General features: G+C 36.7%; 1 protein-coding gene across 10 annotated transcripts in view; it reads left to right on the forward strand.

Moving 5' to 3' along the window:
• PTPN4 (protein tyrosine phosphatase non-receptor type 4) overlaps window positions 1-24,020 on the forward strand; it is a 180,504-nt gene that overhangs the window by 19,743 nt on the left and 136,741 nt on the right. For all 10 annotated transcript variants that reach the window (XM_036421183.2, XM_036421186.2, XM_045575725.1 and 7 more), the window contains 2 exons: window positions 1,970-2,124; window positions 9,743-9,850. In XM_036421183.2, coding sequence (XP_036277076.1) covers window positions 1,970-2,124; window positions 9,743-9,850 — 263 coding nt within the window. The remainder of the gene's footprint in view (window positions 1-1,969; window positions 2,125-9,742; window positions 9,851-24,020) is intronic.

A 24,020-nucleotide genomic window follows, 5' to 3' on the forward strand; every position in this document is an offset into this window, starting at 1 on the left:
TCCTTTGTAATCCCACCAAACTGATAACAAAACCTTCTTTTGATGAATATCAGCTTTTGATGTTTGAGTTGGTTCACCTGGCCTGCTCCACGATCTTTTCCACTTGATATTGTTGTAAACAACCCATTTTTCATCGCCAGTTATCAGTCGTTTTAAAAATGGATCATTTTCATTACGTTTCTTTAGCAAATCGCAGCTGCTAATGCGTTGCGTTAACTGTGATTCTTTCAGTTCGTGAGGAACCCATGTATCGAGTTTTTTAACATAGCCAAGTTGTTTTAAGTGATTTTCAATGCATGTATGTGATACATGAAGCTTCTCTGCAATCTCACGTGTTGTACTGTGACAGTCCGAATTGATTATTGCTTTGATTAGCGCGTCATCAACTTCAACTGGACGACCAGAGCGTTTTTCATCTTTGAGTGAAAAATCACCAGAACGAAATTTGGCAAACCAATTTTGACACTGCCATTCTTTTAAGGCTTCGTCACCATAAACAGCACATAACTTTTTATGAGCTTGCGATGCGTTTTTCCCTTTGCGGAAATAAAAAAGCAAAATATGACGAAAATGTTCCTTTTGATTTTCCATTTTTCAACGAACGCCAAACGAAAACTACAAAACAGATCAAAAAACTTTTTTTACTGATTAACAGCTGAATAGCCAACTATCAAATAAACAAAATGTGTTTTACATTTGTACTACGTCTGCAAACCTAAAAATTCAACTGAAGCCATATGTGTGTGAAAACCGCAATTACTTAGTTGCCGACCCAATATGTAAGCTATAATTGTAGATATCTGATATTTATTTATGTCATTGAAATTACTAGTGTATTTTCCAACATATGGCCTATGTGCCAAAATTTGTTAAAAATAACGAGAAAACATGTTAATTTACTTATAAGCAAAGCTTGCTTAATTGGGTGTTAATTTTCACATATGATACACAGACCGGAAATTTTGTCCATTTAATCCAAAGCCTGTTAAATCAAGGTCCATAAAATTTAGGGTTTATTGTAATTTTCTTTCAAACTTGAAGCTACATCTTCATTGTTTTATAATATCAAATGCTGCTTATATCGGTGTGATATCTGGTCTTCTGTAGGCAATATACTTTTTCCCTCTTAGGTTACAAGTTGAGATCCAAAGATCTGTAGCTTTAAGTTTTTGTTTTTGTGTTAAGAATAATAACAGTGCCGAAATCGGTTTGGCTCAGTGGATAGAGCATCAGTCTGGGGACTGAGAGGTCCCAGGTTCGATTCCGGTCAATGGCATGTATTATACATGGGTTGCCGGCACATCCCCAGTAAGGGGTGTGCAAGAGGCAGCTGGTCGATGTTTCTCTCTCATGGATGTTTCTAGCTATCTATTCCTCTCTCTTCCTTTCTGTAAAAAAAATCAATAAAATATATATTTTTAAAAAAGAATAAGAGTAATTCTATTAGAATTAGTTTGAATTTGAGGATAGTTAAAATGAAGGGCATTGTATTTGAAAACAAACAAACAAAAACTCCTTGCTTCCTCCTAGCCTTACGCTTAATAAAGGGATTGAGCCCTTCAGAGTTAAATAATCCTCCCTCCTGTTGCCACTTTGCAGTGTTTTTAATGCTTGCATCAATAAGTAATGTTCAACTTCCTGAAGTAGCAAATTCTCCTTTTTCTTTTGACTACTAAATTAATATGTTATGAATTGGAATATGATTCCCTGAACAATTTTTCTGGTTTATTTTTCAATGCAACAGTTAAAAATAAACCTTTTTTAAGGTAGGTTGTAATTTTAGTTTAGATAATGAACTATATGTATGGTATCTTCTTTTATATTAACAAATTTTTATCTGGTTATTTCAAAACTTATAACTGCTTTTTACCTAAGTGGTAATTGAAAAACACATAGTAAATTTGTGTTTTAAATAAACTACTCTGTATCTTGAACTTTTATTCAGTGATTTTTTCCCCCCCCAACTTAGACATTGTGTGGACAGTAATGACCTCACGTTTCCGTTTGCCTGCTGGCAGAACTTACAATGTACGAGCATCAGAGTTGGCCCGAGACAGACAGCATACAGAAGTGGATTGCAACATTCTTCTTCTGGATAACACTGTACAAGTTTTCAAAGTTAGTGTAAGTATTTTATGTTGCTCTCTTTTAAAAATAATATCTGGTTATAATTAAATTGGTTAATTATAGTAGAGGTTGAAACTCTTACTCATTGAAGAACAGTTATTGTAGTACAGGTTTGTAACTATCACGTACAAGTTCTGATTCAAACTGGATCTTTAAAAAAGTTGACAAATCAGCAGTGCATTATGATTAATTAGTGGAGCAGATCAATAGTATGTGGGTAGTTTTTATAAATTTGCTTAAAGGAATTTGTTCTCCTAAATAACTTTATACATTTTCATTTTAATCTTTCTTGTACTGCCTATGAAAAAAACCTTTGCTAAACAGAGATAAAAAATAGCCCTGATATTATCTGAGTCTTATCTGGAATATTTATTCAACAAATAATTTGTTCATCTGATTTGTGAATAGTTTAATTTCTCAACATTATTTGTGAGTTTCACCCATGTGGTGTGTTAACAGTAGTTGTCATTTTCATTGCTGTATTATAGTACTCATTGTTATATTAATATACTGTAATTTACTTGTCCATTGATTTATTACCATTTACTTGTCAAATTTACTGTTGGTGTTTATTTGGATTGTTTCCACTTTAGTCTCTTATCAGTAATGTTGCTGGTGAATATTCTTGTGTATGTCTTAATATATAAGGGTGCATTCCTGCTTTTTGTTTAAAAAATTTCAAGCCAAAAGAAAAGATGAAAGAGTATAATGAATACCCATATATCCTTTACCTAGATTAACCTGTTCTTAACATTTTGTACATTTCTTTTTCTGCCATTATTTTCTAAAAGTGGTTCATTTTGCCTGTATTTCAGCATCCTAGGAGCCTCATAAGTTACCACAGTATCATTATCACACCCCAAAATTTAACATCCTACCTAATAAAATAGTAATATGCAAATTGACTATCACTCCAACTCACAAGATGACCACCACCATGTGGCCAAAGATGCCTGCCCCCATGTGCACACAGATGGCCACCACAAGGTGGAGGGTAGTTGGGGGGGGGTGGGGATCATGCCTGCAGGGGAGGGCAGTTGGGAGCAACCAGGCCTGCAGGGGAGGGCAGTTGTGGGCAACCAGACCTGCAGGGGAGGCAGTTTGGGTGGAAACAGGCCTTCAGGGGAGGGGAGTTGGGGGTCACCAGGCCAACAGGGGAGGGCAGTTAGGGGTGACCAGGCCTGCAGGGAAGGGCAGTTGGGGTGATCAGGCCTACAGGAGAGGGATGTTGGGGAGGAGGTGGAACCAGGCCTGCAGGGGAAGGCAGTTGGGGATGACCAGGCAGGTAAAGGAGGGCAGTTGGGAGAGACAGGCCTGCAGGTGCATTTCTCTGATGATTAGTAATGTTGAGCATCTTTTCATGTGTCTATTGGCAATTTCTATGCCCTCTTTGGAGAAATGTCTGTTCAAGTCATTTGCCTATATTTTAATTGGATTGTTTGTGTTCTTGGTGTTGAGTTTTATAAGTTTCTTGTAAATTTTGGATATTAAGCCCTTATCAGATATATCATTGACGAATATGTTTTCCCATTCAGTTGGTTTTCATTTTGTTGATGGTTTCCTTTGCTGTGCAAAAAGAGTTTGAATTTGATGTAGCCCCATTTGTGTATTTTTTCTTCTGTTTCCCTTATCCAAGGAGATATATCAGAATTAGAATCATAGAGTGGGTAACATTCTCTGTAATCTTTGGCATAGTGTAGGTAAGTTGGAAATTATGTGTTCTTTGAAGGTTGTTAGAATTTACAGATTTGGTAAAGATATCTGTGTCTGGTATCTTTGATGTGTGAGATTTTAAACTGCTTACTATTTTCTTTCATTTTTGTAGGTCTGTATGCTCTGGTTCCTTTTGTATTTTTTTATTTTACTTTTTTTGTTATTCATATTCAGTCTTCTCAGAGGTTTGTGTGTTGTTAATCTTTTTAATCCATTAGTAATTTTGGGATATAGTGAAGTTTTGTTTTGTTTTTAACCTGTCCTCCTCCCCCTCCATATTGTTTCCAGTGATTTTTTTTTAAGAGTGAAAGGGAGGGAAGAGGGGTGGAAAGGAGAGAGAAAAACATCGATGTGAGAATGACACATCAACTGGTTGCCTCCCGCAAGAGCACCCACTAAGGCTAGGGATCTAACTTATCCATACAACTGAGGTACATGCCCTTGACCTGGAATCAAACCTGTCATCTTTCAGTCCCTGGGCTGATGCTCTAACCAAACTGGCCATGGCTGGTAAAGTTCTGATTTTGGTTAAGTTTTATTCTTTTCATATGGATATCCAGTTAGCTCCTTGTCATCATATTGAAAAGACCTTTCTTTCTCTACTGCTCTTTAGTACTATTTTCTTGTAAATAAAGTTTGTGTGGGCTTGTTTTCTGGGATTTTTCTCCTATTATAATAGTTTTTCGGTCTATCTTTGCCAATCCACACTGACTTAATTATTTTTATCTTTATAATATTTTTTTATTTGATATTGCAAATCATTTTATATTTTTAATACTTTCCATCATTTAAGTTTATGGTCTCTATAGTTCTATTACTTGAAGTTCTAAAGGGATATAATTTAGCTCTGCTGACTTATGCTCTTAATTCTTCTTGTGTTGTACAATTTTCAATTGTAACCTTGTTTTCTGATTAGCGTTAGCTCTGGGAATCATCTGTAGTTTAGGTTAAGGATATTTTCCTTGAGAAATAATTCGTTTTTACTCAGGACTAATTTTTAATTTTAATTTTTTTACCTTTGGGGTTCTATAGACAATAGATAGCATAAAATCAAACTTTAGACCCATGGTAGGGCAGCCTTGGTGGCTGTGAAGTTTCAGGGGAGACTTTTCTTTTTATCTACGTAGATTTCAGGTGAAGCAAAAACAACAACAAAAACTACTTTGATCTCATCCTGGGCTAGTGGAGGTCCTCCCAACTCTCCATAGTCTATGTTTCACTAAGAATATTGCTATCCAGGATCCAGTGTTTCAATGAAAAGTTTTAGTTCTGTATCTCTCCTGGTTGAGCTCTTGCCCTACTTATTGTCTCACCTTTGTGTGATAAACCTAAACTGCTTATTCTTTCACAAGCCTTTCCATGACAGTTTATACCCAAGTTCTTACATTTTTTGTTTCTTCCTTTTTCCTGCTGTTTTCTTTTTTCAGTTTATGCAATGAAAAGAATGCTTATTACATTTTATCCAGTATCTCTTGGGATTTTATTGCAGAGTTTTTAGATGATCTAGTCTGCTATATTATTGGATTGGTATTTCTTTTTTAATTCTTTATTGTTTAAAGTATTACAGTATTACATAAGTCTCTCTCCCCTCCCCCCCCCCACCTCTGCCCTCACACACAGAACATGCCCTCACCACCTCTCCCCCGAGTCTGTGTCCATTGGTTATGCTCATATGCTATTTATTGGTTGATCTCTTACCCTCCACACCCGCCTTCCCTCATAGATTGGAAAGTCTGTTGATGCTTCTATGTCACTGGTTCTATTTTTGTTCATCAGTTTATGTTGTTCATTATATTCCACAAATGAGTGAGACCATGTGATATTTATCTTTCTCTGACTGGCTTATAATGTTCTCCAGTTCCATCCCATTGCAAATGATAAGAATTCTCCGCGCGCGCGCGCTCTTTCTCTCTCTCTCTCTCTCTCTCTCTCTCTCTCTCTCTCTCTCTCTCTTTTGCAGCAGCATAATATTCCATCGTGTAGATGCACCACAGTTTTCTAAATTACTCTTCTGCTTATGGGCACTTGGGCTATTTCCAAATCTTAGCTATTGTAAATTGTGCTGCTATGAACATAAGTGTTCATATATCCTTTCTGATTGGTGTTTTTGTTTTCTTGGCCTATTTTCCTAGAAGTGGGATTACTGGGTCAAATGGATGGAAGTTCCATTTTTAATTTCTTGAGGAAACACCATGCTGTTTTCTATAGTGGCTGCACCAGTCTGCATTTCCACCAGCACTGAAGAAGGGTTCGTTTTTCTCTGCATCCTCTCCAGCACTTGTAGTTTGTTGATGATAGCCATTCTGACAGGTGTGAGATGGTACCTCATTGTCGTTTTGATTTGCATCTCTGAGATGATTAGTGACTGAGCATGTTTTCATATGTCTCTTGGCCTTCTGTATGTCCTCTTTTGAAAAAATGTCTATTTTGGTCCGTTGCCCATTTTTCTTTGATTGGATTGTTTATCTTCCTTTTGGTAAGTTGTCTGAGTTCCCTGTAAATTTTAGAAATTAAATCCTTATCGGAGATAACATTGGCAAATATGTTCTCCCATTCAGTGGGGCTTTCTTGTTGTTTTGTTGAGGGTTTCTTTTACTGTGCAGAAGCTTTTTATTTTGATGGAGTCTCATTTCTTTATTTTCTCCTTAGTTTCCATTGCCCTAGGAGCTTTATGAGTAAAGATATTGCTACGACTAATGTCTATTTTGCTGCCCATGGCTGCTTCTAAGATTTTTATGGTTTCTCATCTTAATGTTTAAGTCCTTTATCCATTTTTAGTTTACTTTTGTGTATGGTACAAGTTGGTGGTCTAATTTCATTTTTTTGCATATATCTGTCCAATTTCCCAACACCATTTATTGAAGACACTGTCTTGCCTCCATTGTGTGCTCTTGCTTCCTTTGTCAAATATTAATTGAGCATAATGTCTTGGGTCAATTTTTGGATTCTCTGTTCTGTTTTATTGATCTACTAGTATATGTCTGTTTTTGTTCTAGTACCAGGCAGTTTTGAGAACACTGGTTTTGTAGTATAGCTTGATATCTGGTACTGTGATCCCTGCAACTTTATTCTTCTTTCTCAAGATTGCTGTAGCTATTCGGGGTCTATTTTTATTCCAGATGAATTTTTGGAGAGTATTTCCTGGGTCTGTGAAATATGCCATTGATATTTTAATGGGGGTTGCATTGAATCTATAGATTGCTTTGGGTAGTATAGACATTTTAATGGTGTTGATTTTATCAATCCATGAACACGGTATATTCTTCCATTTGTTTATGTCTTCCTCTGTCTCTTTTTTCAGCATCCTATTTCTGAGTACAGATTCTTTACATCCTTGGTTAAATTTATTTCTAGATTTCTTAATTTTTTTGTTGCAATGGTAAGTGGGGTTGTTTTTTTAGTTTCTCTTTCTGTGAGTTCATTATTTGTGTATAAAAAAGTCATAGATTTCTTGGTGTTAAATTTGTATCCTGGTACATTGTCAAACTCATTTATTAAGTTTAGTCTTTTGATGGAGTCTTTAGGGTTTTCTTTGTACAATATCATGCCATCTGAGAATAATGACAGTTTTACTTCTTTTCCAATTTGGATGCCTTTTATTTCTTCTTGTCTGATCACTATGGCTAGCACTTCTAGTACTATGTTGAACAGGAGTGGTGAAAGTGGGCATCCCTGTCTTGTTTCTCTTCTTAGGGGAAATGGTTTTAGTTTTTGCCCATTTGAGTATGATGTTGGCTATAGGTTTGTCATACAAGGCATTTATTATGTTGAGGTATGATCCCTCTATCCTACTTTGTTGAAAGTTTTTTTTTTATCAGGAAAAGGTGTTGGATTTTGTCAAATGCCTCTTCTGCATCAATTGATATGATAATGTGATATTTGTTTCTCAATTTGTTTATGTGATGTATCATGTGTATTGATTTGTGGATATTGTACCAGCCTTGCATCCCTGGAATAAATCTTACTTAGTCATGGTATTATCTTTCTAATGTAATGCTGGATTTGATTTGCTAGGATTTTGTTGAGGATTTTAACATCTATGTTCATCAGGGATATTGGCCTGTAACTCAGAAATCTGTAGTGTCTTTAGCTGGTTTTGGGATTAGAATAAAGCTGGTTTCATAGAAAGGGCTTGGAAGTGTGCCTTCCTCTTGAATTTTTTTTAAAAAGAATTAGTTTTATATAAGAATTAGTTTTATAAAAGAATTATACTGGTCTGAAAAGTATGTTTTAGTTCTTTGAAGGTTTGATAAAACTCCCCTGTGAAGCCATCTGGACCCAGACTTTTGTTTGCTGGGAGTTTTTTGATGACTGCTTCAATTTCCTCCTTAGGTATAGGTCTGTTAAGATTTTTTTATTCTTCCTGATTGAGTTTTGGAAGGTCGTATTTTTTTAGGAATATGTCCATTTTCTCTAGGTTGTTTAGTTTGTTGGAATAGAGTTTGTATTTGGCCTGCCAACAAGCATAGGAATCTCAGTTTGCCTGTTGTTGTTGCTCCTTAAAGTTCTAGTGATAAGCCTAAATAGGTTTTGTTAGAGATAGTTTCTGTATCTTTAGAGAAACTATTTCCAGTAAGTTAGCTTTTTTGCACATGTTCTATCATTTGTGCTCTAGAGATTCCTTCCCTAACTGGTCTTCTTTTGAAGTAAGAAAAACTAAAGGGCCAGTAATGCCTACACAAAGACTAAAAACCATATAAACTTTAAAATTTATTCTGTAGGCCATTTTATCATCCACTTATTCAACAAACCAAATATTATTTATTTACTTATTTATTTTTTTAAATATATCTTTACTGATTTCAGAGAGAGAGGGAGAGGGAGGTAGAAACATCAATGATAAGAAAGAATCATTGATCGACTGCCTCCTGCATGCCCCATACTGGACATTGAGCTTACAGCCAAGGAATATACCAGACTGGGAATCAAACCTTGAACCATGCTGGCCAGGCTTGGTTTATTTATTTTAGACACACAAATTTTAAATTGTATTTAGTCAAACATGTCACTTTCCAGTCAGTTTTAATGTATGAAAAAAGCAATAATGCAAATGACTAATCTGGCAAGAAAATAAAATTACAAAAATATCATAGTATCCTAAAAGCAGAATGCGTTTTTAATTAAAAGTTTTCCTTATATCTTCATAGAGGCAAGGTGCAAGAAATTCATGCATGGGGTGGAGGGGAGAGGATGTCCTTCAGCCCAGCCTACACCCTCTTCAATATGGGACCCCTTGAGGGATGTGTGACTGCCCATTTAAGCCCAATCCAGTGGGCCTAAATAATCCCAACTGCCTACCTGCCTGCCTGCCTAATTGCCCCTAACTGCTTCTGCCTGCCAACCTGATCATGCCTAACTGCTCCCCTGCTAGCCCAATTGTCCCTAATTGCCTTCCTCTGCCAATCTGGTCACCCCTAACTACCCTCCCCTGCAGGCCTGGTTGCCCCCAATTGCCCTCCCCTGCAGGCCTGCCCCCACCACCACCACCACCACCAAACTGCCTTCCCCTGCAGGCCTGGACCCTCCCAATTCCCCTCCTCTCCCCCCCCCCCCCCGCCTCCTCCTCCCGCTCCCCCCCCTGCCCCATGGCCTGATCACCCACAACTGCCCTCCCTTGCTGGCCATCTTGTATTCACATGGGGGCGGCCATCTTATGTGTGGGACTGATGGTTAATTTGCAAATTACCTCTTTATTATATAGGATTTATTCATATGGTCTTTGAATTAATTTGCCTAAAGTTAGAGTTTTTTTAAGTACTGTGTAACCTGTTAAGCCTATTCTCAATAGTCATTGGATGGGAACAACTGCCAGTTTAATATAAGAGGAGAAAAATCCAACAGGTTAAAAATCTGAATGTGTATATAGCCTATCAGTATTGATTTCCTTTTATTTTTCTTCTAGAAACATGATCAGGGGCAAGTTCTGTTGGATATAGTCTTCAAACATCTTGATTTGACTGAGCGTGACTATTTTGGTTTACAGTTGGCTGATGATTCCACAGATAACCCAGTAAGTTTAAGCTGTTGTCTCTCATTTCAATTTTTCTCTGTCATAATAAATTTTTTTCTGATTTATAATGTTCACTGTTTGAGTGAGTTCTAAAAAAATTTAGTTTGACTGTGGTGATGTAATAGAAGGAGACTCGACTTTGGCTGGTCAACACAATGCAATATACAGATAATGTATTTACAGAATTGTACACTTGAAACCTGTATAATTTTATTAGCAATGTCAGCACAATATATTTAATAAAAAAATTTTAACTCAAAAGCAAAATGACAAAAAATACTAATTTGAATAATCAGAGGTACTTCTTTGCCTTTTTTCCTCATTTTCTTGATGACTTAATCTGTAGTTATTTCTGTAAAGTTTTTAAAAATTATAAGCAGTCTGTATATCTAGTGCCAGTTTCCTTATTTGTCTCAGACAACTAAGAAGTAAATCTAATTCATGCTTCTTGACTTAAAAAGAGAAAATTGACCTCAATTTAATATTAATATTAAAACATTAAAGTAAAATATCTTAAAATATTAATGTATCTTTTAAATTAGCCTGCATTAAGATGAAATTAGTTTTTGTGGCGTTTGTAGTGAGCTGTTTGTGTAAATTTTCCAAGTAGGAAGACTCATGGAGGCCCTCACAAGTGAGGTAGAGATTAAATGTCACAGCTCTATAATTCTTGGGCAGTATTGTTTATTAGATTATTATTAATTCCTCAGTAATTGCAATAATGATTCTTTGTATGGGAAAGATCATATCATAGAAATAGAAAATAATGTGTTAAATAACAGAAATTATGAATTTTTGTAAATGTATAATGTTCAGTGAGGTTTCTTGCAAAAGAATATGATATCCTTTTGACTTGTACAAAAGAGTGACTATTTTGAAGGACAACTTTTGTATAGTTTTAAAAAACAGGGAAGCTGAAAAATGGTTCTCAAAATCACTTCTTTAGAAATCAGTTTTATTGGCTATAGACAAAATAAATAACTTCCTGCCTTCATCCTTGCCCTGGCCTTCATCCCCATAGCCAGTATCTTACCTCTCTGAATAAATGGTTAGTAGGAAGTAAATATGAAATGCTAAATATTACTTATTTTTGGCATAATTTACTGATTTTTTTTAATTGAAACTGTGAGGACCAGCTATAGATAAAACAAAGCAAGTGGCCCATTAGAAAATTTGTATACAAGAAGATATTTCTATTCTAAAACAATTACAGCAGGGTGAATGTGGGAAAGCAGAAGTATTTTGAGTTGGGATGATCTGTTTGCTCTCACCTACTTTTTCTTACTTAGTCATACTTTTCTATCTTGAACATTCCTTCCCAAATAAGATTTATTTCTAGGCCCAAGGACCTAATTGCTAATGATCCAAGATAATTCTTCCCCCCAAATTATAGAATTTAAATACCCAAACCTTGAGAGATTATCTTGTCTAGCACCCTTATTTTTCATGGGAAATTATCCCAATCCAAGGAGATTAAAGTCCAAGCTACTGGATGGCATTAATGAAATTAGACTTGGGTCTCCTAACTTTCCACACAAGTTTTTTCACAGCACTACAATTTTAGTATTTAAATATTCAGAAGAATTTTTAAAATGCCAAAATGTGTTCAAGAAGAACCTTTAGAGCACAAATGTTGTAAAATAGTGTTTCCTCTCTGGTTGTCAATATGAAATATATCAAGTCTTTGAAGATGTGTAATGGACTGAGGGAAAGTTCTGGAAGTCATTCTTACAAAGAGAAAGGAGTAAGAGACTATATTTTATGAAATATCTATTGTGGACTGGTTAATAAACCAAATTATCACAATAATTGTATGAAAATACCATTAAAATTCTTTTGGTTTGTTATTTTGTTAATCCTCATCTCACCTTTGAGGATACTTTTCCATTGATTTTTTAGAGAGAGTGGAAGGGATAGGGACAGACACTCAGAGAGAGAAACATGGTTGTCTCCCTCATGTGCCTCACCTGACCAGGGCTGGGGATCGAGTCTGCAACTGAGGTATGTACATTAATTGAACCAGATACTCTTCAGTTCTCAGGCCGTCGTCACTCTAGCCACTAAGCCAAACTGGTTAGGGCTAAAATTCTTCTAAAGATGGAAAACTAAGGCTCACAAAACTTTTTTAATGACAGAAAATTAAATAGCTGAGAAAGGACTTGAACTCATCTCCCTGACTCAAAATCCTGTTTGCTCCCAACTGCAAAATGTTGCTTCCCAGGAATGATGATGTAGATGTACAGGACTTAGAAATAAACATATTGAGGAGAGGAGGTAATCAGGAATAAAATTACCAGCAGTGATCAGAAAGAATTTGATACTTAAGACTAGAAGAAGAAAAATAGGTTATTAAGATCTAGTTTTAGTTTTAGGGCGTGGTTTCACTCGAAAGTTGATTGGGTGGAGATGAAGAAAGGTGAGTAAATGCTGGAGATGTTTAACAGATAAAGTCAACAGAACTTGGTTGGATTTGATTAAGGGAGAGTAGGTTCGTGAGGGGGAAAAAAAAAGATCAGCATTAATATCTCAGATTCTGTCTTTGGCAACTAGATAGAAGAACCATAAAAATAGTATTATTGGAATGTAGAAATGATGTATCATTTGTTTTATATATTGATTTTGTATTACACAACCTTCATAAACAGTTTAATGCTAGTCATTTTTTTGTAAATTCCATAGGATTTTCTACATATATTATCATGTAAACATAAAGAAATTTAAATTTATTTAATTTCAATTAACTTTGTATTCCTGAGGTAAATTCAGGATAGAAATTTAATTATAATATTAAACTTATATCTTAAGACCTTGCTAAATTCTCTTATTACTTTTAGTATTTCTTTTATTGATTCCTTAGGATTATCTATGTAAATTTTGTCATATGAAAGTAGTGATAGTTTCACTTTTTCCTTTGCAGTCTATATATTTTTTCATTCCTTATTACATGGCTAAGACTGTCATGATAATGGGGAATAAAAGTGATGGGAGAAGATTACCTAACCTTCTTCCCTGTCTTAGGAGGAAATTATTCAGTGTTTTATTTTAATTATTTTTTAATATACATTTTTATTGATTTCAGAGAGGAAAGGAGAGGAGGAGAAAAAAGATAGAAACATTAGTGATGAGAAAGAATCATTGATTGGCTGCCTCCTGTATGCCCCTACTGGGGATCAAGCCCGAAACCCAGGCATGTGCCCATGACCAGAAATGAACTAGCGACCCTTCAGTGCATAGGACAATGCTTTATCCAATGAGCCAAACCAGCTAGGCTTCTGTTTCTTTAAGTCTGCTGTTAACTATAGTTTGTTTTTTGTTTTTTTAATATATTTTATTGATTTTTTTACAGAGAGGAAGGGAGAAGGATAGAGAGTTAGAAACATCGATGAGAGAGAAACATTGATCTGCTGCCTCCTGCACACCCCCTACTGGGGATGTGCCCACAACCAAGGTACATGCCCTTGACCGAAATCGAACTGGGACCCTTCAGTCTGCAGGCCGACGCTCTATCCAATGAGCCAAACCGGTTCTGGCTAACTATAGTTTTTTAAAAATCAATATAATTAAGGTATAATTTACATAGAATAAAATTCAATACTTATTCATAATGAAAACTCTCAACAAACTTGGAAAAGAAAGAGACATTCTCACTCTGATAAATGACATGACTGTACACTTTCTGATGCCTCAGGAAAATGTCAGGTAAAAGCACGACGAGATATTAGCATGCATCTATCCACTAGAATAGTTTAAATTAATCTTACGATAGCAGGTGTTGGCAAGGATTGCTGGTAGAATTTTAAGAGGGCACAACCACTTTGGAAAGTAGTTTGGTAGTCTCCTATAAAATTAAACATAGCCCTGGCCATGTGACTCAGTGGTTAGAGCATCAGCCCACGCACTGCAGGGTCGTGGGTTTGATTCCCTGTTAAGGGCATGTACCTGGCTTGAGGGTTCACTCCCCTCTCCTGATTGGGACTTGTGCAGGAGGCAAACAGTTCAGTTGGTTTGTGTCTCTCACACGGATGTCTGTCTCTCTCTCTTTCTCTCCCCCCACCCCCTTCCCTTCTACTCTGTCCGGAAAACAATGGGGGAAAATATCTTCAGATAAAGATTAACAACAGCAACAAAATAATTAAATATAGATTTACTATATACCACCCAGCAAACCCAGTAGTTATTCAAGAGAAATGAAAACATATTATAAGAAATACTTTTTTAAAAAAAATACTGTTTTTTAAAATTTATTTTTAGAGATAGAGTAAGGGGTTAGGGGAGGGAGGGAGAGAGGGAGGGAGGGGGGAAGAGAGAGAGAGAGAAAGAGAGAGAGAGAGAGAGAGAGAGAGAGAGAGAGAGAGAGAGAGAGAGAGAGAGAGAGAAGCATCCATTGGTTACCTCCAGCATGCCCCCCTACCAGGGATTGAGCCCAAACCCAAGCATGTGCCCAGACTGGGAATAGAACCAGCAATCCTTCAGTGCTCGGGGATGATGCCTAAACAACTAAGCCACATCAGCCAGGGCATAAGAAATCTTATACACAAATGATCATAGCAGTATAATTTCTAGTAGGCCAAACCTTAGTTAACCTTAACTTCTATCAATAAACAAATGACTGAGGCCTAGAACCAAGATGGCAGCATAGGTAAGCGCCTGGACTAGCTACTTCCCACAACCACATCAAAATTACAACTAAAATACAGAACACCCATCATCCAGAACCGCCTGAAAGCTGGCTGAATGGAAGTCCTACAACTAGAGAAGAGGAAAGCACATTGAGACTGACAGGAGGGGCGGAGAGGCGGACGGGGCTAGACTGCCAACCACGTGTGCTGCTTTTTTAATCAGGAAGAAGATAGTCTCTGCGGAAGCAAACTGAGGAGCAAGAGTCCCAGATCCACTCCAGACTCCCCAGTCCAGAGTTCCAGAGCTGGGAAGAGTAATCCCCATAACTTCGGGCTGTAAATACCACCAGGGATTAGGGTTCAGCAACAGGCTGCTAGAAACCCAGCTCTTTCTTTTAGAGGCCTGTTGCATGAACTGAATTACAAAGGACTGCTTCCTCTGTGCTCCAGCACTAAGGCAAGGTTCTGGGGACCCAGACACATACAACAAAGAACTGGATTGTCTGCCATCGGGACAGGAACTGGGGGAGAGGGGCCTTTCTCCCAGATGGAGGTGCACTCCCGGTTGCTATTTTAGTGCTTTGGATAAAATCATGAAAGAATTTTTTATTTGATATCTATATTTTTTAATGTTGCAGTATATTAGGAAGTTTACATATAGTTTTTGAAGTTTTGAATATAATCCATTATTTAAATGTTTAATTTTCTTATTTTTGACTCAGTAATATTTATTTTATTATTGACCCAGAATAATATTTTTAGCATAAAGTCCTTTTTATTTTTCTTTTTTAACATTGCTTTCCCTAAAGATGAATTATTCAAACAAGTATTAAGTATTCTTTCTAATTCTACTATGCCAAACATTTTTATTTTGAAATATTTCAAATATAAAGAGCAATCATAGAAAATTAAAAAAAAAAAAAAAAAAAAAAAAAAACAGCTCAAGAAATAGAACATTGTATGCTAGATGGCAAACTCACAAGGTCCTGGCCCTCATTCCCACACAGAAACATTAAAAAGCAACTACATACTGAACAGAATAACCATCTAGGAGCTCTGCAAACCAGTCAGAGATTTTCAACAACTAAGCAGTTCCTTTTGTGATGTTTGATGGCACCTGCCCTACTCTTCCCCAGTGTGCACATAATGGTCAGGGGGAAGCCACCTAATTTTTTATTCCCTCCCTTGGGACAGTAGCAGGGTGAAACTTGTTTGCAACATTCTGGTGTATCTGTTGGCTGTCCCAGGGATTGCTTTGTTCTTACTTGACTTAGAGATAAGACAGGGAACAGCAGCATAGTTTGAATCTCAGACTGGAAGCCACAAAAAGCAGTAGCAGGATCTACAATACAGGAAAACTGCAGGGGCACTGCAGAGACATGGACCAGAGTCTACAGTCACCTACCAGAATATCTAAGAAGTAGCTGAAGTGAGACCCTGGGAACTTAGGCCTTTCAAAGCAGATGGGAAAATGGGAGTTAAAAAACACACGCATGTAAGTCCAGATAGAACAAATTCCAGAAAGGACCTTAAGCCTTTATGCTGTGCTGATCTTAAGGCTCAGGGGCTCACCAGTTAGTGAACATGTTGCATACCAATCTGCAAAGAGTTTGAGAGGTAGCTGTTTAGTCAATGTCCAGTTTTCAAGAAAAGGTCACTAGAAGTACAAAGGAACTGAGAAATATTTCCAATTCAAAGGAACAAATTACATCTCCAGAAATGTGTATCAGACTTAAAACCTGTGAACCGGGGAGTTCCCTTTTTAATTACACATCGTATAACGGGCGCATACTCTTAAACTAGGACGTATCAGTACGTCACGCCCGGTGGACGTAATTTCATATTATTATTTTTATTTATTTATACTTAATTAAAATAAATGAAATATATATTTTTTAGTTTATTTATATATAAAGTACAAATTAAAATACAAAATTACAAACAAATAGAAAAGAATACCAACAAAAAATGGAAACATCGAATTAAAAAATTGTAAATTTTACAAACAATTATAAAGATTACAAATAATATATACTGTCCGTTTCAGGGCGCAACATATATTTCAAGAACGTATTCATATGTCCTCCTCGTTCCAGATATTGTTTACATTTGATGTATTTATAAGTCCCACTCGGTTAACAGGTAAACAGACAGATTTTAAAACAACTGTCAAATATATTCAGAGAGCTTAAGGAAATCATGGACAAAGAAATAAAGGAAATCATGAAAATCATTTACAGACAAAATGAAAGTATTAAGAAAGAATAATTTTTTAAAAAAAATCTGGGGCAAAAAAGCCAATAACTAAATTGAAAAATACCCCAGAGGAGTTCAGCAATAGACTTGAACAAAATAAAGAAAAAAATCAGCAGACTTTTAGAAACGTGATTTGAAATTATTGAGCAAAAAGAAGAAGCAATGAAAAACAGTAAACCGGGTCTAAGGGACTTATGTGGCAGCATAGGAAGCCATATAAAAATCATATGCATTAGGGAAGTCACAGAAAGAGGACAGAGAGGGAAGAGAGATTATTTGAAGAAATAATGGGCAAAATTTTTCTCAAATTTGAGGAAAGTCATTGGAAACCCGCCAATATTTATAAAGGATAAACCCAAAGAGAGGCACATAATTAAACTGTTTGAAATGCAAGGTAGAATCATGAAAGTAGTAAAACAAAAGCAAATCATCATAATAACGGGATACCTCGAAAGATGATCGACAGATTTTTCAGCAGAAACCTCACAGGGAAATAAGTAGTTAGATGCTATGTTTAAAATGCTGAAAGAAAAAAGCAAAAACCTGCCAACCAAGAATTCTACACAGTGACACTGTTTTTAACCATAGGCATGTAAGTCTTAAAACATGTCATTGGGCAATTTCCTCATTGTATGAACATCATAGAATCTGCCTACTACACACCTAGGCTGTATAGTATAGCCTGTTACTCCTAGGCAACAAGCCTGTATAGCAGGCTGCTATACAAAAATGTAATAAAAAGATGCTCTAAACACAAGATATATGAAGCTACTGCTGGCACACTGTTTTACAGCAAATTTTAAAATAATTATAAATGGAAAGAGCACACTCTAAAATTGAAGAAAAAAAAAAAAGCATAGGATAGTAAATACATAGTCATTGTCAAGTGTTATATACTGTACATCATTATACATGCTATTAGAGGTAGAGTCCCTAGCGGCTGCTGGCTACAGGCCGGGTACTTCCTCCCTTCCCCCTGCTGCCTGCTGCTGCTGACTGGGGCCTTCCTCCCTTCCCTAAGCTGCCTGCTGCCTCCGGCTGGCCCCTCCCCTTGATCAAACTCCTGGATAAACCTCAGTCGAGGGGGCAATTTGCATACTATGCTTTTATCACATAGGATACTTTCATGAGTGGCAGAGTAGTAGGTTTGTATACACCAGTATCCCCACAAACACAAGTAATGTATTGCACTATGATAGGGGTGTCGAACTCAATCAGAGAAGGGGCCAAAATCTGAAATCCAGCCTAAATCGCGGGCTGAATGGTTTACTGAACAGTCATAAACTGTCATTGTGATGGAAACGCAGCGGAGTGCAGTGATGACAGCGCGGTGTGGGCCACATTGCAAGGCCTGGCGGGACGGATTTGGCCCGCGGACCTTGTGTTTGACACATGTGCTATGACATGACAATTATGTCACTAGGTGATAAAATGTTTTCGGCTCAATTATACTTTTTAGATGATAAAATGTTTTCGCCTCCATTATACTTTTTTGCAGTATATTGTTGACCAGAATATCATTATACAGTGCATGACTGTATATAACAAAACTATCTTTCAAAAATGAAGGTGAGCCCTGGCCGATTTGTCTCACTGGTAAGAGCGTTGGGCCTGCGCAACATAGGATCATGGATTCAATTCCTAGTCAAGATCACATACCTCCATTTCAGGTTTGATCCACGGCTCAGTTGAAGTGTCTCTCACATTTTCGCTATCTTTCTCCCTCTCCCTTTCTCCTTCTCTTCCCCCTTCCTTCCACTCTCTAAAAATCAATGGGGGGAAATTAGAACAAAAATGAGGGTTAAATTAAGGCATTTTCAGACATATAACCTGAGGGGATTCGTTACTATTACACCTGCTCTACAATAAATGCTAAAGGGAGTCCTTCAAGTGGAAAGGAAAAAGACACTAGATAGCATCTCAAAGCCATATACAAATGATATGTGAACAATTACAAAAACTGGTATTATTGTAACTTCGATTTGGATAGTTTTGCAACAAAAACCAAACCAAACACAAACTTTTCCAAGCAAAACTTGTTAATTGCACTTCACACGTTCTGTAGATATCACGTGTTTGAAGGTTATGTCAATACAAGTCAACGCCAAGCAAGATTTTAAACGAATGTTTAAAAACGACATTAATTATTACTAGACCCGATATAACATGCACTTGCAATTTAAAAATAAATGTTGACTCACTCATGTGTGATACATATAAAACTCTTGGAATGGATATTATTGAAATCCTCTGTGAAATGACTTGTAACATCTATTATTGAAGCTACAATACCTTTGGAAATAGTATATCTATTGATGTGGGGGAAGAAAGGAGTTATATGTACTAATATATATAATATTGATATTTTAAACAATGAAAAATGAAAAAAAAATAGGTGATCAAAAAATAGTATATCTATAGATAATATTAAAAATATATCTAAATGTGCGATTTTTTTGTCCTAAAAATGAGCACGTTCATAAATTAAAGGAAGAAATGTTGGATATACTTGATGGAGATTTTCACACCTATTGGAGTGATGATTCTATCAATTCAACAGCTGATGCCAAAAAAGAAAATTTTCTCATCGAATTTCTTAATAGTATTACTCCTTCAAGGTATGCCATGTCATAAATTAAAATTGAAAGTAGGTGCAATCATCATGCTACTGAGAAATCTTAATAGGAAATGGGGTCTTTGTAATGGTACTAGATTTATTATCAAAAGATTGCGACTTAACATAATCAAAACTGAACTATTAACAGTCTGCGGAAGGAGAGGTTGTTCTGATTTCAAGAAGTGATTTGTCCCTGTCTGACACTGGCCTCCCATTTAAATTAATTTGAGGAAGGCTTAACAACAAGACTGTACACACAGCCCACAAAGGGCTCCACCAAGACCGTCCACCTCAGGTAACTGGGAAGGCTGTGCTACTGGGCTCTGCCAGGATACTTAGCACACAAAACTATTCCATCAAATCAGGGAAGCAGCTAAAATGCAGAGAAGAGGCAGGACACAAAGGAAGGAAATGGAGGAAACTAAAAGAATGGACATTGAGTTCAAAACCACAATTTCAAGGTTTTTCAAGAATTTCCTAGAACAGGCCGATAAAATAAATGAGATCTTTGAGGATATGAAAAGGGATCAATTAGAAATAAAGAATACATTGTCTAAAATAAAAAATATACAGAGTCCTAAAAACAGACTGGAAGATTGCAAGAATCAAGTAAAGATTTGGAACCCAAAGAGCCAGAGGACACTCCTCTGCAGAAACAAGAAGACAAAAGAATCCAGAAAGTTGAAGACAGTGTAAGAAACCTCTGGGACAACTTCAAGTGAACCAACATCAGAATTATGGGGGTCCCAGAGGAAGAGAGAGAGCAAGATACCGAAAACATACTGGAAGAAGTAGTGACAGAAAACTTCCCCACCTGGTGAAAGAAATGGACTTACAAGTCTACGAAGCGCACAGAACCCCAAACAAAAGGAATCCAAAAAGGACCACACCAAGACACATCATAATTAAAATGTTAAGAGCAAAAGACAAAGAGAGAATATTAAAAGCAGCAAGAGAAAAGCAGGTAGTTACCTATAAAGGAGCACCCATACAATTGTCAGCAGATACCATGCAGGCCAGATGGGAATGGCAATAAATATTCAAGGGGATGAATAGCAAGAACCTACAGCCAAAATTACTCTGCCCAGCAAAGCTTTGATTCAGAATCGAAGGTCAGATAAAGAGCTTCACAAATAAAAAAAAGCTAAAGGAGTTCATCACTGCCAAACCAGAATTGCTGCAGGGGGTTCTTTAGGAAGAGGAAGAAGATAAAGATAAAAATTATAAACAACAAATACGTAACTATCAACAAGTGAAACTAAAAACCAACGGAATTAAAAAATCTGATGAACAATATTAACTGTTGAAAATAATAGAATCAGAGGTATGGAAGGGGAGTGGACTGAAGATTCTCGGGGGAAAAGAGAAGTGGGGGGTGTGGGAAGAGACTGAACAAAAACCACCTATGGATGAGGACAGTGAGGGGTGGGGAAAGGGCAGATGGTGGGGTAGGAACCTGATGGAGGGAAGCAATGGAGTGGAAAATAAAAAAGAGGAACATTTGTAATCTGAACAATAAAGATTTATTTTAAAAAATAAATTAATTAATTAATTTGAAGACAGTTTCCCGTGATGCCAGCATTTGTGATAACTATTAATAAATCACAAGGACAAACTCTAGACAAAGGAGGAATATTTCTACCTGAATTTGTTTTTGGACATGGTCAGTTATATGTTGCTTTGTCTCGAGTTAGAATAAATTCAATCAATTTATCAGTCCTTGTTTTTATCAATGTTGTTTTTATATTGTTTTTTGTTGTTATATCATGTTATTGTTTATTTACCAATCAATTTATATAGTACCGTATTTTTCGGACCATAAGACGCTCTGGACCATAAGACGCACTAGTTTTTAGAGAAGGGAAGTGAAGAAAAAAAGATTCTGAAACAAATAGTGTCCTAAAATATTTTATGTGCATTAAAACCCAACATCACAGCTATAAACACATGTAATCAACCCTGTAAAGTAAACAGCAGCATTTAGAACCATTTTAGAGCCAGGCAAGCACACAGAGACCACACAGAGCCGGGCAAGTAAAAAAACTTTTTTTTTAAAGTATATGTGTAGGCTATATTTGGACCATAAGATGCAGGGACTTTTTCCCCCCACTTCTGGGGGGAAAAAAGTGCGTCTTATGGTCCGAAAAATACGGTATTTTCATATACATTTTACTAGTTTTCCTTCATCTCTGACACTTCTATTATAGAGAAAAGGTGAATAGCAGTATTAAGATATTTCTTCCAATTAATTTCCTTTCATTGTGCACATATCCATGCACCAGGCCGCTAGAATGTAATATAATTTGATGTAGAGTTCTAAAAGAGTACAGGGTGGTTTTTTTTAGGTTTTTTTTTTTTCTTTTTTTTTTCTTTTTTTTCTTTTTTTTATCCTTACCCAAGGGCATGCTTAGAGAGGGAAACATTGATATGAGAGAGAAATCTATCCAAGTTGTTACAAATATTATTCAGCCATAAAAATTGATTGGTTGTCTTACCTTCTATACCCTCCCAGACCAGGGATCAAACTATTTGGCTGAATAATATTGGTATATATTAAAAATAAAATATTCACTAAATTAAATCCTTACTAAAATAAATCCTCACTAAAGAAAAGAGGCTCACTAAACTAAAGCCTTACTAAAGCCCTGCACTACAGCTTCTCCTTTGTAGTCATGGCCAAATAATATTTGTAACAACTTGGATAAGTTGGCCAGTCCTCACAAGCAATCAGTCAGTCCTTCCCATTGCCAAGCCAACAGCAATTAAGGCTGAACTATTGGACAATAGGAAAGTACACACAAAGGAAATACTGGAACATCCAGCTCAGATAACTATGGAGACTACACCACTGTGCCTAAAAGGATACCTACTACACCAGGACCAGGCAATGTATCAGTTCTATCTAATACACACAAACATAGGGAGGCAGCCAAAATGAGGAGACAGAGAAACATGTCCCAGTATGAAAACAGAACAAAACTTAAGAAAAAGAATTAAAAAAATAGAGACAAGTAATTTAACACATGCAGAATTCAAAACACTTTATAAGGATGAAGATGTCAATAAATTGAGGGAAAAGTAGTGATCTCAGAGAAAACTTCAAGAAGAAATAGGAAATGTAAATATGGAGATAGAAAACATAAAAAAAGGATTAGCCAGAAATGAAGATCCTACATTAGAAGAAATTAATAGGAGATGAAGCAGAGGATCAAATCAGAGATTTGAAGGATAAGGAAGCAGAAAACACCCAATCAGAACAGCAAAAAGAAAAAAGAATAAAAAAATGAGGATAATTTAATGGGTCTCTAGCACAACATCAAACATACCAACATTTGCGTAATAGGGGTATGAGGAGAAGAAGGAAAACAAAGAATTGAAAACCTGCTTGAAGAAATGATGGAAAAATGCTCTACCCTGGAGAAAGAAATAGACATATGAGCCCAGGGAGCACAGAGACCCAAATAAGAAAAACCCAAAGAGGCCCACACAAGACATATTAAAATGCCAAGGCTTAAAGACAGAGAACATCTTAAAAACAAGAGAAAAGCAGCTAGGAAGTTCCCATAAGACTGTCAGCTGTTTCCTCAACAGAAATTTTTCAGGCTAGAAGGGATATTAGCATGAAATATTTAAAGTGATGCAAAGGAAGGACCAACAAGGAAGGCTATCACTTAGAATTGAAGGCAAGATAGAGCTTTTCAGACAAGAAAAAGTCAAAGGAATTCATTACCACCAAACCAATGTTAAAGGGACTTTAAGAAGGAGGAAAAAGATTAAAAAAAATATATAAATAACAAAATGGCAATAAGTACATATCTGTTGGTAATTATCTATACTAATAAAATGGTAATATGCTAATTAGACCAGGAGACCTTTCAAACAAAGCCATGGGGGCAGGGCCAAGGCAGAGGTGGTTAGGGGTGGTCAGGCCAGGAGGGAGGGCAGGAGGGGGTAATCAGGCCATCAGAGGGGCTGTTGGGCACAAGCAGGCTGGCAGTGGGGAGCAAGAAGGTCAACAAGGGGGTCAGTTGGAGGTGATCAGGCTGGCAGGGGGCTCAGGTGGGGGTGAGCAGGCCAGCAAGGGGGGGGGGGTCAGTTGGGGGCAATCAGGCTGGCAAAGGGGGACAGTTGGGGCCCAGCAGTCTGGCAGGCAGAGTGGTTAGGGGTGATCAGGCAGGAAGGCAAGTGAGAGGTTAGGAACCAGTGGTCCAGGATTGTGAGAGGGATGTCTGACAGACATTCACTGAGGGGTCCCAGGTCAGGCTGAAGGACACCATTTTCCCCCATGCACAAATTTTGTGCACCAGGCCACTAGTATTAAATATAAATGTATTAAATGCTTCAGTCGAAGGATAGGATAGCAGCTGAATGGCTAAGAAAATAAGATGTATACATATGCTATGTACAAGACCTGTACAGAATTAAAATAAAATATATTTAGGAAATTTTAAAAAGCTAAAGTAGCAATACTTCTATCAGACAAAATTGCCTTTAAAACAAAGTCTGTAATAAGAGACAAAGGAGGACCTAGAATTTCACTTCTGGGTATTTATCCAAAGAAACCCAACATGCTAATTAAAAAAGACATAACATGCCTATGTTCATTACAGTATTCTTTACTATTGTCATGATGTGGAAGCAGCCCAAGTATCCATAAATTGACAAATGGGTAAAGAGG

This window comes from Pipistrellus kuhlii, unplaced genomic scaffold (assembly GCF_014108245.1).
Source record: "Pipistrellus kuhlii isolate mPipKuh1 unplaced genomic scaffold, mPipKuh1.p scaffold_m20_p_7, whole genome shotgun sequence".
Taxonomy (NCBI): domain Eukaryota; kingdom Metazoa; phylum Chordata; class Mammalia; order Chiroptera; family Vespertilionidae; genus Pipistrellus; species Pipistrellus kuhlii.